This window comes from Lipotes vexillifer, unplaced genomic scaffold (assembly GCF_000442215.2).
Source record: "Lipotes vexillifer unplaced genomic scaffold, Lipotes_vexillifer_v1.1 scaffold1094, whole genome shotgun sequence".
NCBI classification, from domain to species: Eukaryota; Metazoa; Chordata; class Mammalia; order Artiodactyla; family Lipotidae; genus Lipotes; species Lipotes vexillifer.
In genome coordinates this window covers 1,980,903-1,995,308 of record NW_006792775.1, presented here as the reverse complement: position 1 = coordinate 1,995,308, position 14,406 = coordinate 1,980,903, and the positions used below count along the sequence as shown (strand labels likewise).

General features: G+C 65.4%; 1 protein-coding gene across 1 annotated transcript in view; it reads right to left on the bottom strand.

Moving 5' to 3' along the window:
* The window catches only part of KCNQ1 (potassium voltage-gated channel subfamily Q member 1), a 359,111-nt gene that overhangs the window by 239,850 nt on the left and 104,855 nt on the right, over positions 1 to 14,406 (bottom strand). Inside the window, exons 9-12 of the mRNA XM_007465957.1 lie at positions 6,943 to 7,053; positions 5,835 to 5,930; positions 3,472 to 3,594; positions 2,388 to 2,532 (exon numbers count right to left, since the gene is read on the bottom strand). Of these exons, the coding sequence (XP_007466019.1) occupies positions 2,388 to 2,532; positions 3,472 to 3,594; positions 5,835 to 5,930; positions 6,943 to 7,053 (475 nt within the window). The remainder of the gene's footprint in view (positions 1 to 2,387; positions 2,533 to 3,471; positions 3,595 to 5,834; positions 5,931 to 6,942; positions 7,054 to 14,406) is intronic.

The following is a 14,406-nucleotide window of genomic DNA, read 5'->3' as shown; positions in this document are numbered from 1 at the left end:
GCTCCACCGTCGCCCCGGGAGCCCCTGAGGTCGCAGGTCCCACCTCCAGCTGGCTCCCGGCTCCCCCTACCCGCACCCCGACACCATGGCTGCAGGCCCTGGGCTGGCCCCCCACCGAGTCTCGCCTGTGGGCCCTGACCAAGTCCTGCCCGCTGCCCCATGCGTGCCACCCCAGGGAACCAGGCAGGGCACAGGGCTGACCCGTGGCCACTCCTGCCCCGTGGCCTCCACCATCTGCCCCGTCCAATGCCTGCTGGCTCCGGGCCACGACTCATGCCCGAGGCCGCCAGACTGGTGAAGGAGCCCCGCAGGCATCTATGTGAGGGTGACGTCAGCTCCCCACCCAGCGCAGACACCACGTGCCATGCCCAGGTCACCTGGCAGAGACACGCAGAGGTGTGGCTGGGCCCCGAACACCTCTGTCCAAGATGCTCCTGCCATTCGCTGGCCTTTCCTCGCCCTCCCGGCCAGCTCCACTCAGCCCTGATGTCACCTCTTCCTAGAAGCCTTCCCGGACCTGCCGGGCTCAAGCCAGGTACTCATCCCTCAGAGGCCCACACACTCTGCCCTCCTGCTGTCACCTTTCTTCCTCCCTGGATGGCAAGGAGCGCGAACAGTCCCTGGTGAGTTAGGATGGCGCAAGCAACCGCGTGACCGGAACCTGCAGGGGGGCGGGCGCCGTGCAGGAGGGACCCGGGCCGCACTGGCCACCTGTCACCGCTCACAAGATCTTCCCTGAAGACGGGCATCCACCCGGAAATCAGAGCGGCTGAGACAAGGCTCCAGAACCCACGAATGAAGGGGAGCAGGTCTGCCTGGGACACGGGGCCTGAGGGTCGCAGGACAGGAGCCCAGAGAAGCTGCGAGCCTGAGACACAGAGAGAAATCACTGAGGTGGGGGAGAGGTGTGCGGGTGGGCACTGCCGTGGGCAGGGGATACCCTGGGCTGGTAGGTGCCATGGGCAGGGGGGCAGGCGGGGGCACGGGCAGGTACCGCGTGCTGGGACAGAGATGATTTTGTCCAGCACGCCCCATCCTTGAGGTTCAGGTTCAAGGCCTGGGACTGGCGTGGCAGTGGAATTCAGCACGGCTGTTCGCGCCCCAGTGCGTGGGAGCTGGGCCTGCAGGCCTTTCCCAGTGATGGCATCTGGCCCCGGGATTAGCGCCCCTTTGCCCACACCAGGGCTCTTGAGAGCCTCCGGGTGAGGAGGGTTCAGGAGTGTCAGGTAACCCACGGGACCCAGGCCGACAGCTCAGGCTCCAGAAATCCGGTGGCTCTGGGCTGGGCTGACTTATCGCGTTGGCAGGAAAGAATAAACCCCTCCGTGCGGGAGCATTCCACAAAGGGCGCCCGACTTCCCCCGGCACTTGTATCTCATTAACATTCCGCAGACATCGCTGAGGACTTCGTAACGCCAAGCAGGCTGAATGGACGCATCGTTTCGGGCTGCTCCGTATTCAGCCACCAGCGAGCGACGCTCCTCCCCGCGCCCAACCTGCGCATTAGCATTTGCAGAAAGCCCCCATCTGCACTGCGACAATGGTCCTGCCCCAAATCCGGAGCCGTTGTCACAATTGTCCTTTGTACCCACTCCAGCGGGCAGGCAGGCAACGCGACCCAGGGGCCCGTGGGCGAGGCGGCCGGGCCAGAATCCCGACGGTGTGTGATGAGGCCCCGGGCAGCCCAGCTCCCAGAGAGGACATCCACAGGCAGCCTTGGGAGCACGGAGAGGCCGTGGCTCCTTTCCAGAACACTTTCTGCCCTTCTGCCAGCAGTGACCAGATGCGGGAGGGTACATCACGGGTCGGCTGCCCACAAAGCCAGCACCAGGCGGACGGGGCGCCAGCCACCCACGAGCACAACGTGAACTCACCACCCTCTGCCATGCTTGAGACAGTGACACCACCCTTGCAACCACCAGTAAGCTGAAACGTTCTGGCAGAGGCGGGAACACTCTGGGGGTCCCGGGAAGAGGTCCAAGAGGGGAGGCATGGACACAGAAGTGACAGAGAACAAAGGCGCAGAGCGTCGAGGCGGGCAGAGCTACAGACACACACGGTGCTGGCTCAGGACCCCCAGCCCCACTCCACCTGGAATGGGGGTCGACGTGTACGACGGGCCACCTCCTCTCTGCCAGACCTGGGGCGCCAGCCACACAGCACGAGCGAGGCAGGGCCTGGCTCCCAGAAGCCCAGAACAGAGGAGAACGTCCGCGGGTGACAGTGGGCCAGCGGGAGCAGACATGACAATACCAGCTGTCCACAGGACAAGAGCAAGTGCTAGGGTGAGAAGGGGGCGTCCGGACACCCCAGAGGCCCCAGCAGCCCTGGGTCAGAGCTGAGCGTGGCCCTGTCCCCACCCCTCACCCTGTGCGAAGGTTTCTCACCAGAACCGTCGCAGCCGTCCACCGAGAAGTGTTCAGGCCTCCGCTCCTCCGACGTGGGGTCGCAAGTGATGTGCGGGACCGTCAGCACCCTCTCTCCCGGGCTCACCCCGTTGTCCTTGTCCAGTTTGAACTTTTTTTTCCTTACCTAAAAAAGCCGGACAATAAAACCGTCAGTTCCTGGGCGTCCTCTGCCAGGCCGTCTGCTGGCCCCAGACCACCCTCGGGGCACCTGCCAGGGCCCATGCCAGCGCCCTCGCACACAGGCAGAGTGGGCTGCAGCGTGTGATGCTGCCAGAGGGGCTCTGCCCAGTGGCTGCCCTGGGAGCTCACAGCCTGGGGGGCAGGCGGACAGGAAACTAGCAAACAGATAAATACACAGGAATACCCCAGGGCAGGTGGTAACGAGGGCCGTGACCAGCGGGGAGTTAGAGCGGGGCAGGGCGGGCAGACAGACTGAGGCCAGCCGAGGCTTCCCTGAGGAGGTGGCCTGGAGGGAGCAGGCCATGCTGGGATCTGGGAGAACCTTCTGGCAGAGGAAATAGCAGGTGCAAGGGCTCCAGAGGCAGCCAGAACCTGGGAGACTGCGGCTCTCCAAGGATGGCGTGGGCGCGGGCCAGGAAGGAGAGCTCTGTCAGGGCGGGCCACACCCTTCGCTCACGAGACTCTTGCCTCAAGTCTGCCCGAGCTCCCTTATCCTATGACCACAAGACCCTCTCCCCTGAGCCAGGATGCCACCTCCAGCCCCTGTGGCCCACCAGGCCCAGCATGGAAAGCCCGACACCAAGGCCCTCTCAAGAGCCTTCTCCCAGCAGCTGGCTGGAATCCAGCCCGTCCTGTTCCCGGGGTACTCCCTCGGGACCTCCCACAGCCCTGGTCCTGGAGCGGCCAGGCCTACAAGCCCCCAAGCCTGGGGACACCGGGATGGCAGGAGCTCAGCACGGGGTGTACTCCCCCAGTGCCCGCAGTGCCATGGGCCGCTCCGGGCTGAAGCGCCAGAGTCAAATCCTGGCCATGAGCTGTGGCCGCGTGGCCTCCCCACCCGTGTGCGACTGCCCCGTCCTGGTGGCAGGCGGGGGCCGGTTACCATGGCAGACTTCTTGGGCTTGGGGCTGGGGGAGAGCAGAGCATGGCCGCGGGGCAGCTTCCGGACATAGATCTTCCAGGTGGAAGAGTTGGGGTTCTCGGCCGCGTAGCACCGCCACGCCGTCTGAAACCAGCAGAAGGGAGTGGCTGTCACCGCAGAGCCCCTGACGGGGGCTCCCAGGGAGCTGCGGCCCGCCACTCCCGCCTGGGCCCCCTTCTGGCAAGACCACAGGGCTTCCTGCCCACCAGCCCCTTCCCCAGGCTCAGGGCCCGCCCCCACCCCCAAGAGCCTGTTCCCTTCTGCAGCCCACAGCCTCATGGACGGTCGCACGCGGCTCAGCCACCACAGGGGCCTGTGAGCCCCAGTCCGTCTGCGCCCACCTCAACTTTGTAAAATTTCTTTTATTTTAGGCTTCCTCTCTCTTCCTTAAACCCTCCACAGCTCTTCTCACACGTGACTGCCCCCCCCCCCCCCCCCCCCCCCCCCCCCCCCCCCGTCCTGGTTGCCAGCCTCTCCTCGGGGACGCCGCAAGGGAGAGGTCACTGGGGGCGCGGAGGGGCAGGGCCCCCAGGGCCAGCAGGAGGCGGGGCTGAGTGTCCAGGAGGCAGAGCCCCCAGGGACCCACAGTTTCTGGGGCCTCCAGATGGCCTGGAGAAGGTCTTAGGCCTTCACTCTAGAGACGCCCACGGCAACTACCACCGGGGTGTGGCCTGGAGAAGGAGACCCAAGGGGAGGCCACGTCTGGTGGGGGTGCCGGAGGGGGCGCCAGGAGCCTCGTAGGAGGATGCACCCTGAGGGCCTCGGCACTGCCGGCCGTGGGAGCTGGAGAGAGATGCCGGGTGGGGGGCGGGGAGGGCTCCCGGGACAGTGATGCCACCTCTGCGACGGGAACCCAGCGGACATGACCCCCCCTGCCAACCCCTCCCCCGCCCCCTCCTCCAGGCCCCGCTCCAGGCCTCTCCCGCCTCCTGGGAGGCTCGTGTGAGGCCGCACACACGCCCCACGGGAAGTCAGTGCGCCCCCTCTGCGGTCAGGCCATTTGCAGCCTGATTTACGGTCTCCCCGAGAGGAGGCTGTGGCGCCGTAAAGCCAGGCCTGAGGCGGGGGCCGAGCCCCAGCTTTACGGCTGCTGCCTTCACTTCCTTCCGGTGCGGGATTAGCGTCCGGCCCCAGACAGTGGTTCCGGACAGGCTTACGAGGAACAGGATAGAGGCCCTGGCTGAGCTGCAGTCGCCGGCGTGACCCCAGACGGTCCCCGGGGGCCGTTTGGCTCTGGGTGCCCGGAGGGGTCCAGGCTGTGCACCGCAGCCACGCTGACGCTGGCACGCGGTGACAACCCTGCCCGGCCACCCCTCCCGTAGCCCCGTGCCCACTCTGCCTTCTCCTCAGCCCCGGGCGGCCGCCGGCCGACACCCTCGGAACACGAGCCTCCAGGGGTCCCTGTGCCCGAGCCTTGCTTGGCACTGAGAGGGCCGCCCAGTCCTCCAGGCTGTTCCAGGAGCCTGGGGTCCCGGAGCCCAGTGTCCAGGGGCTCGGGGCCACCTGCCTGCTCGCCCGCCTCTGGAATCTTCCTCTCCCACTGCTCTCGGGCTGGGAGCCTCTGGGACAGCCTCATCACAGAAGCCTGGCGGGGAGCGAGGGGCCTAGGGCAGGTGCAGCCCCTGCCCCGCCCCCAAGGCCCGGCACCGTGAGCCCCGGGCCCTGTAGGGGCAGCAACCGGGCCTTCAGAAAGTGAAGCTGGCCCGTCAGTCCAGAGCGCGGCCCGTGCCGTTGGGTCACCGGTCCTCACCTCCTATCGGCCGGGAGGACTGAGCCCCGTGGGTGCTGGGAGGGGCCCAGAAACATCAATACTGCACAAGCAGGCCCTGACCCCTGACCCTGGGGGGGGAACAGCCACCTGAGGACCCCTTACTCTTCCCTCCAAGTCCTCCCTTGCAGAGTCGGGGGCTGGCCACAGAGGAGAGAGAAGACAGACACCAGGCGGCCGCTGCAGCTGGAGGCCAAGGGCCCACCGGACTGACCAAATCCGGGACTGGCCAGGCCACCTTCTAGTCCCCCGGCCTGGCCCACAGGATGGAGGAAGGTGGGCTCCCAGGCTCCTGTGCCCCCACCCCATCGGCATCACCCGACGGTTCCCAGGACCCGAGTTACAACAGGTGGGCACGTCTGTGGCACGGATCGCGGCCCTTCCGTGTTCAGGAGGGTCCACAGGAGAGGGTCTCGGCGGCCCTGGGGGCCGGGTCAGCTCAGGGCTGAGAGCCGTTCCCAGACGAGACACGGCTCGTACTTGCCCGGGCGACACTGAGCTGGGCACACTGACCCCCACACGACGGCAACGAGGCCGCGGCGGCGGCTGCCGTCACCTGGATGAGCGAGGCTGCTGCCGGGATCTGCCGGTTGAAGTGTTTCTGCCTCTGCTTCTGCTGGACCTTCAGGGCAAAACCGGAGCCGAGAATCCCCTGCAAGGGACAGAGACCAGGGCTCACATCCTGCAGACGGGGGCGTGGAGAGACAGGCTGGGCACTGGTGGCCTGCTTGGCGCCGCGGGCCCTACGGATGAGGTCGGGGCCTCCGGCCCAGCCCCACCCAAGCAGGACCCACTGCTGCCCCCACCCCCCCCAGGATTGCTAACGGGATGGAAAGGGCCGGCTCACCAGGGGGAGCTCCCTGTCCACAGAGGGGATCAAGCCATACACGTATACACACGCTCTATGTGTACATACATACACACACACACTATACCACAGCCACGTGACACACACGTGCACGGACAGACGTACCCGCAATACGCACACGCAGTGCATTAAGGACTACCACACACAGAGAACACACATATGTGACACACATGCACGAGCACATACGAATGCATGCGGTACGTATACCTATGTGACACGTGCATAGACAATACATACGCACACAAATACACAGGGAGCACTGTGCATGATGCATACACACAGTACGTACACACAGACACAGACTGCATGATGTATAACACGTGCACATACAGTGCATACACACACACGGTGTGGTCACACACCTACCAGGCACCTACATACACACAGAGTGGACTAGAAGATTTTAACGCCCATGGTCTACGGTCTCCAGGAAGGACAGGGGTCAAAGCCGCCCTAGGCCACAGTGCAGGACCGCGCCCTCCCTCACGGCTTGCCCCTCTGCGGTTCTGTGGCAGCCACCATGGGCGCCTCACCGCTAGCCCCAGTGGCCGAATGAGCCAGCCTGCACCCCACTATTTGCCACGAAAGGCCCGGTGATCGCCGCCGCCCACACTTGCAAAGGACCCACCGGGGGCCGGGAACAGGAAGGCGGCGGCCTCCAGAGGCTCTGAGGCAGGCGAGCTGGGGCCTGAATGCGCCCCCTGAGGGCGGTCTGCTCACAGGGCCCCCCTGCCAGCCCCAGAACCCGGAGGAGGCTGAGGAACTGTGGAAAGGCCCCCCAACACGGAGCACCTACCGCCGGAAGCGCAAAGAAGGAGATGGCAAAGACGGAGAAGCAGGAGGCGATGGTCTTCCCGACCCACGTCTGGGGCACCTTGTCCCCATAGCCGATGGTGGTGACCGTCACCTGCAAGGACGAGGGACAGCGGTTGGCACGCAAGCCCCAGAACCTCAGGGCAGGCGTCCGTCCGTCCAGCCTGAGCCCCGCGCTCCATCCGAGACCTGCCGCTGCGCAAGAGGCCAGCGAGAGAGCCCAGCACCGAGAGGCCGGGCGGCTGAGAGCACGGTGCTCGAGCCCGCAGGGTCTGGGTCCCCCAGGCTAACGCTGCAAAGGAAGCAAGCCCCAGCGTACACACGGGCGCTCAGCGCCGACGGGGGATAGCCACCCCCTGCCCCGTCCCCAGGAGGCCTGCCAACCGGGCCACCGATGTCGCTGTGCTCCGGCCCCCAGGAAGCCGGAAGCTCCCACAGAGGCCCACCCTCCCCAGAGAGCCCGGCCACGGTGACATGCCACTTCCTGACGCCACCCCAGGCACCAGATGCTGCGTCTGCCCACTGCTCGGAGGGAATCAGATGCAGCTTGAGCCTCCGTCTACACGGGGGGCTGTCCGTCTGGGGCGTGTGCCGGGACGGCGGGACTGAGGGGCGGCTTCCACCCCACCCCCACCGTACGCTTGCCTCTGTTGGCATCTGAGGCTCGCTCCCCGGCGGGGCCTCCGGCGTGAGCCCGACAACGCCATCCCGCAGGGACTCAGAGCCCACCCTGGCTGTGCCGGCCACGCGGCCCACACCTGTCCACGCCAGGGTCCGGGTGCTTGAGGAGCCAGCTCTGCGCCTGGCAGGGGGACCGGGGCGCCCAGAGTCCCTGCTCATCCCGTCAGCACACGCACTCAACCCGTGGTCTCGCCAGCCCTGTGCTGGGCAGCCCGGCTTCCCCCTTCCAGGGCCCCCAGCCCAGGCCAAGTGAGGATGGCCTCTGGCAGCTCGGGAAGTTCTGCACGGAGCCTCCATGAGACCCCCCTGCCCCCTGAGACTGGCGGGGAGCAGGGCCTGGGGAGGCCAGTTTCATAGATTCCACTGAACAAGGCCCAGGCGGGAGGCGGCGGCTTCTAGAGCAGGGTCCTTGGGGCCCGCACACGTGTCCACGCGGACAGGGACAGGCACACAGGACAGCTCAGAAGCCCCGGGGCAGAGGCGAGAGGTCCTCAGGAAGCAGGAGTGACCAAGAGTCCAGGCAGCGGGAAGGACCGCAGTGCGGGAGCCCGGGTTACACCAAAGAGCACAACCTGGGAGCAGCACGGGCGCACGTTCCCGCCCGCCCAACACCCACCACGCGACTGTTCGTGGTCCCGGCTCCCGTGACCGCCACACGGAGCACTTCCTGGCAACGTCACCGTCCCTCAGACACATGTCCACACCCGCTTCCAATGTGCTGCCCGTGCACGTGTGCACACACACAGATGGCCTGACACGGAGACAGGGAGCTGCACACGCATGCTGAGACACGTTAAGGCAGTGCCGAGGCACACGCATGTGTACGTACCACACGTGGCGCAGGGTCACATAAAGAGGGGCCGGTGCCCACGTCAAGCCCACCTCCCTCCAGGCCCAGCGCCTCACATGCACGCACAGGCAGTGCACACCTGGAGCCCGGCCCAGTACCTGCAGGGTGGAGCAGGCCAGCCTGAGGCCTTGGGCAAGGCTGATGGCCAGCAGGCAGATAAGGGGGCCAGGGGAACCTGCAGCGCCCCGCCAGCAGCCCCCAGAGGGTCTGCGCCCCTCATGTGAGGCCTGGGCGGCAGCTGCCTCTCAGCACCTGGGTGCACAGAGCAAAGGCACATCAGGGCTGCAGATGGGGTGGGGCGCCCAAGACGCTGCATCCAGTGTCTTCCGGAAAGTGGTTCTCATCGAATTATTTATTTATGCATAAACATACAGTGGGTCTATTTTTAAATTTCTAACTTTTATCTTCTAATGCGGTATTGACAGACGTGAGCCCCGTAAACAAAAGCTTTCTGGGGTCTTCAGTCACTGATAAGGGCGTCAAGGGGTCCTGAGACTCCAAGTTCGACAACGGCAGCCATGCAGGGAGGCGGGGGCAGGGTGACCTCTGAGATGGACCTGAGTGTGGCCCTCACGCCAGGGGGGCAAATTTTAAGCGGTGCCAGAAAACTCGGGCCTCGAGACAAATAACACATAATACAACCTTCTAATTATCAAAATTAAAGCAAAAAAAAAAAAAGAAAAAATCCAAGACAACTGGGAAACTGATGTAGGTGGGAGGAGGAAAGGGGTCGGCCCAGCGGTGCGGCCAGGCCAGCGGGTGGGGACACCCAAGGCCACCTCCCTTCTCGGACAAGAGCGCTGGAGGAGGGACCCCATGTCCTCGCCGCCCGGCTGGGAGGTGCTGGGACTCCAATGGCGGGCAGCAGGAAGAAGCCAGGGGAGCCCCGGCCAGGTGTCCCCCACCCTGCCGGTGCAGGGCACACTCCTGGCTTCTCAGACTCTGCCACAGACCTTCTTTGTCAAGTTAACGACATCCTTTCAGCTCTTTGAGGAAACAGCCCATCCCCGCAGAGCTGTTTGCTTTTCCTGAATTCACAGACACAAGCAGCTCAGGAATGGGCCGTTTTATAGCCTGCGTGCTCGGAACTCGCCCCCCATGGCAGGCGATCCGGAATGCGGAGCTGCACTTCCCCCGGGCACAGACTCGGGGAGACAGCTCAGCGGGGGGGGCTGAGCCTAGGGTGCGTCCCCCGTCCCCCGAGTCTCTCCTCCAAGGACAGGAGGCACGAGAGGACCTGCCAGTCCCCCCAGCACTTTGTGTCACGAGAAGCTGGCGCTGGTGTCATTTTATTTCCTCCTGGACGCCGGCCTCCGGGGGAAGCGGGAAGGCCAGCCCAGGAGCCCAGCTCCACAGGGGACGCGGTCAGCCTGCAGCCACTCTGCAGGCCGTGGCCATCTATCCAGAGGGGATGGGCAGCCAGGAGTGGGAGTGAGGACGGCGCCAACGTGGACACTAGGGGCTCGCGCCAGGGGGAGGGCACCTCCGTTTGGCAAACTCGTGACCACGCTGTGAGTTCGGGACCATCTGCCAGAGGGGGAAACTGAGGCCGGGGGGGGGTCTCACCACTGCTAAGTGACGGAGCTGGCAACCAAACCGAGGCCTGCTCATCCCCAGGCTCCTTGGCGGGACAGCCGGAGGACAAGCCCAGGGCCAGAGGCTGCCGCGCTGAGGGGTCTGGGGCTCGCCCAGCCTCGGGCCACCAGCCTGCCCAGAGGAGGCTGGGAGCGGGGGGGGGGGGGGGGGGTCTCACCACTGCTAAGTGACGGAGCTGGCAACCAAACCGAGGCCTGCTCATCCCCAGGCTCCTTGGCGGGACAGCCGGAGGACAAGCCCAGGGCCAGAGGCTGCCGCGCTGAGGGGTCTGGGGCTCGCCCAGCCTCGGGCCACCAGCCTGCCCAGAGGAGGCTGGAAGGACGGAGCCAGGGAGAGGGCATCTCGGGGGAGAAGAGGTGCGGACAGAGGGGAGGCTGGGCGGCTGGCAGGACGGCCTCAGGACAGCAAAGGGTGGGAGCAGCGGTCCCGGCCCCCAGCTCTGGCGATCGTGGGGCTGCCCCAGGAGACCCCGGCCGGGCTTGCAGGGGACACCGTGAAGGGGACAGAGGCCGGCACGTGAGGGCGGAGGGGACAACCCTGCCAGACTTGCAAACTGTGGGTAAAAACAAAAGCAAACACAGACCCCCAAACAAGCCCGCTTCCTTTCAGAAAAGAAAAACTCAATAAGCGAACAGAAGCGCACGCGGGCCCAGAGCTGCTCCTTGCGTGAGCGCATATTCTCCCTATGGAGACCTCGGCGCCCTGGCCGCTGCGCTCTCGGGGAAAGGCTGCAGACTGTGGGGACGGGGTCAAGACCTTTCTCTCTCCTCAGGAGGGGCCCTCAGGAGCTTCACACAGCGCCTGGCGGGATGCTGTGGACACCCCGGGCCCTGCCCAGGCCGCGCCCACCCCACAGCATGGCCAGGCTCGTGGCCCCTCACGCAGGAGACTCTGCCTCGAGGGCTCAGCTCCGATGTGTCCTCCTCAGGGGGCCCTCGCTGACTCCCGTGGAAATCACAGCGTGTGGACCACGAATGACCACGACCAAGCCTCCGAGAGCGAGACCCCCGGGCAGCTGACCCCCTGCTGTGCCCCAGTGCCCAGCACAGAGCGGGACTGCTGGGATGTGCCTGGTGCCCAGGACCAGCCCGGCCAAGAGGCCCCAGTCCTCCAAGGAATGTCTTGGAAGCAACGGAAAGAGCCGCTACCTTCCTGGGATCGTGGTCCCCTCAGGGAGCCCCACGCCAGCCCTCGGAGGTAGACCTGCCGCCTCCCATTTTACAGATGGGGAAACCAAGGCACGGAGCGGTCACATGCCCTGCCCTGGCCCCAGCGCAGCTGCACAGCGCGCCCACCCCTCTGCGCCCCACTGCCGGCCTGGCGGGAAACACGGGTCCCTGGGGGCCAGGAAGAGCCAACACACATGGGCGCGCACACGTGCACACGCGCGTGCGAAGAGGGGCCGCTCTGTGAGTTAAGGTGTTAGAGGCCGGGAGCCGGCCGGGGCAGAGCTGGACCCTGGGCACCAGCAGGGCTAAGGGCTGTGACTGGGCCGCGGCAGCCACGAACACTCGAGTGTGAATTAGGTGGCTGGGGGGGGGGTCACTGCCTGTCGGCCAGCCTGGGGGCGCTGCCAAGAGGACCGTGGCCAGTAACAGCCCCTAAAATTCACAGCCAGCCTTTGCTGCATCCTCGTTGGGCGCCAGATACCCCGGGCTCTCTGTGTCCTCACTGACAACCCTCCCCAGCTCACGAAAATAGGCACCCAGCTTATACCCAGGGAGGCTGGGTAACCTGCCCAGGTCCGGTCAGCAGGTCAGCAGCGGAACAGGATGGCTCCACACCACGCTCCCGCCCGTTTCACCCCACTGCTTCCTGTTTCACTGTGTTCCTGACGCTGACCATGTTTCTCTCCCTCGAGCTGAAGCTGGAAAGTTCTTACCTGGGATGACAAGAGCTGAACACCCCCCTCACTGGGCCTGCTGAGTCCATGTAAGAAAATCGCCCCAGGGGGTCCCTCAGTGGGCAGTTAAGTACAGAGAGGCAGACCTGCCCTGTGGACCCCTACTCATCCTGCAAAACCCAGTCGTAAAGGCCCTTCTCTGGCTGGGCTCCCAGAGCCCACGGTCTCAGCCCCATACACAACTGTCAACAGGTGCAGGATGGGATCGGGGCAGGTGGCAGCCCGGGGTCCTGGAGACCCTCTGTTCTTAGCTGCATAGCACCCCTGGGCTTTGCATGGAGTCAAGCAGAGGAAAAGCCTTGAAGGGCTGGGGGCCTGGCCCATCACCCTCCGGGCCCACAGGGCTTCGGTTTCCCCAGCTCCAGATGAGGTCCTGACCCTGGTTCCACCCACTGGGCGGTGCCGACAGGCCTTGCATGTGAATATCTGGGAGGCCCTGTCCTCACCCAGAACCCCCGCTCGGCCCCCAGACCCCTTCGGCCTCACTCTGCCAGGATGCAGTCCAGCCTGGAGAGCCAGAACCTTCTGGAGCCAACAGCTAAGGAGCCAGACTCTTGTTTTAAATGGTGGCTGAATGCAGGGGCGGCTTCTAGCCTTTCCACTCTAAATTCTAAATTTAGATGCAGGGGGTAAACAGAGCCCGGCAGCCTCCTGATTTGAGAGACCCCCGGGCACTAAACAGAGGAGCCCGTGTTTGCAAAAACTGCTCTCCCCTCCACTCAAACTTTAACACAAACAAACGCATTTTGTTCCAAGGGCAAAGAAAAAAGTCTTAAATCCTCCCCAACACCTCGGCAGCCAGGCATGGGGCGCCACACTCGGGGTGAGCGGGGAGCTCTCACACCCAAGTCAGGCGTCCCCACCTGGGGTAGCGGGAGCGGAGGGGACCCTCAGCCTGGAAACTGAGGCTCGGTGAGGGGAGAGACATTCTCGTGATGTCCACCTGGGACGGTGCTGTCCTGGGCTGAAGGGTGTCCACCCAAATCCATGCCCACCCAGGCCCTCAGAACACAAGCCTATTTGAAAAAAGGGTCGTTGTTGATGCAGCTGGGTTAATGATCTGGAGAGGAGATGGTCCTGGGCTCCCTGGGTGGGCCCGGCACCCACTGACCAGTGTCCTGATAAGAGACAGAAGGTGCGGCCACAAACCCAGGAGCACTTGGGGGCCCCAGAAGCTGGAAGAGGTGGGAAGGACCCTCCCCCAGAGCTTTCGGAGGGAGCCTGCCCTGCAACCCCTTGATCTCGGACTTCTGGTCTCCAGATCCATGAGAGAACGCAGTTCTTTTAAGGCACTCAGTCTGTGGGACTTTGCTGTGGCCACTGATGCACCCGCTGTCCTGCGGGCCACGGACAGAACCGCTTTAGGGGCACGCCAACTGATTCATTCACTCGTCCAGCAAACAGCGGCCAAGCCTGGATGCTGAGGATGCTCGGGCCACCCCTGTGACACCTACAGCCCTCCCGGCGGGTCCACACGCAGCAGTGGCCACTCCCCCCCGGGAACCTGCCCCCCTGCCCTGGCTCCACAGAGGAAACACAGCAGATGGCCCATCCCAGTGGTCCAGACGCCCTATTTTCAAGTCTGTCCCACGCATCCAGCCAGAGGTGCCGGTCTGGCGTGGACGCAGCGTGGTGATGGGCAGTGGCCCGGCCGGCAGGCCTCTCGCTGCCAGGCTATACCACCTGGTAGGCAGACCCTGCTCTGTCCGCCCTGGACGGGGAGCCACGGGGCATGGCAGGGCCGGGCTCGCTCCCCTCGTGGCCCACGAAGCCACGCAGAGGACAGTGAGGGAGAGCCACCGTCGGGCGCAGTGGCCAGCTGGCTCTGAAGCCCCCAGCCAGGCTGCTCTGGCTTGCGCTTCCTGAGCTGTCTGTCCAGGATGTGCCAGGAGCACAGCCCATAACTCGAGCCACGGCCGCTCCACCCGCCTAGACAGCTGCAGGGGCGCCACCGCTGTGAATGGGAGTCGTCTGCCCAGGAGCTGGGCGGCGGGGGTGCCGGGCCCACGGGAACAATGGCCAGGCCGGGGCCGCAGCTGACGGCGAGGCTGGGGCACCGGTGCCAAGCCGGGCACAAAGGGGCCGTTTTCCCGGCCGGCGGGCGGATGTTTGCACAGGTGTGGGAGCGGGAGCGCCGTTCGCAGGGGCCGGGCCGGGGGCAGCTCCGAGCGGCCGGGAAGGCGGGGGCCAGTGCCAAGGCCGAGCACCGCTTATCAGCCGAGCCGCGGGCCGTCACCCATGCGCTTCCCACCGCGCCATCCGGCCCCGGGGATCCTCCCGGCTCTGGGCATTCTGTCCCTCCACAGGACCTGCCTGTCACCAGGATGCCTCCCCTCCCCTGCCCGGCGCTGGGCTGTCCCACCAAACCTGCCGGGGGGGGGGATGGGCCGGGGGCTGGCACGCCCCGGCCCCGGGAG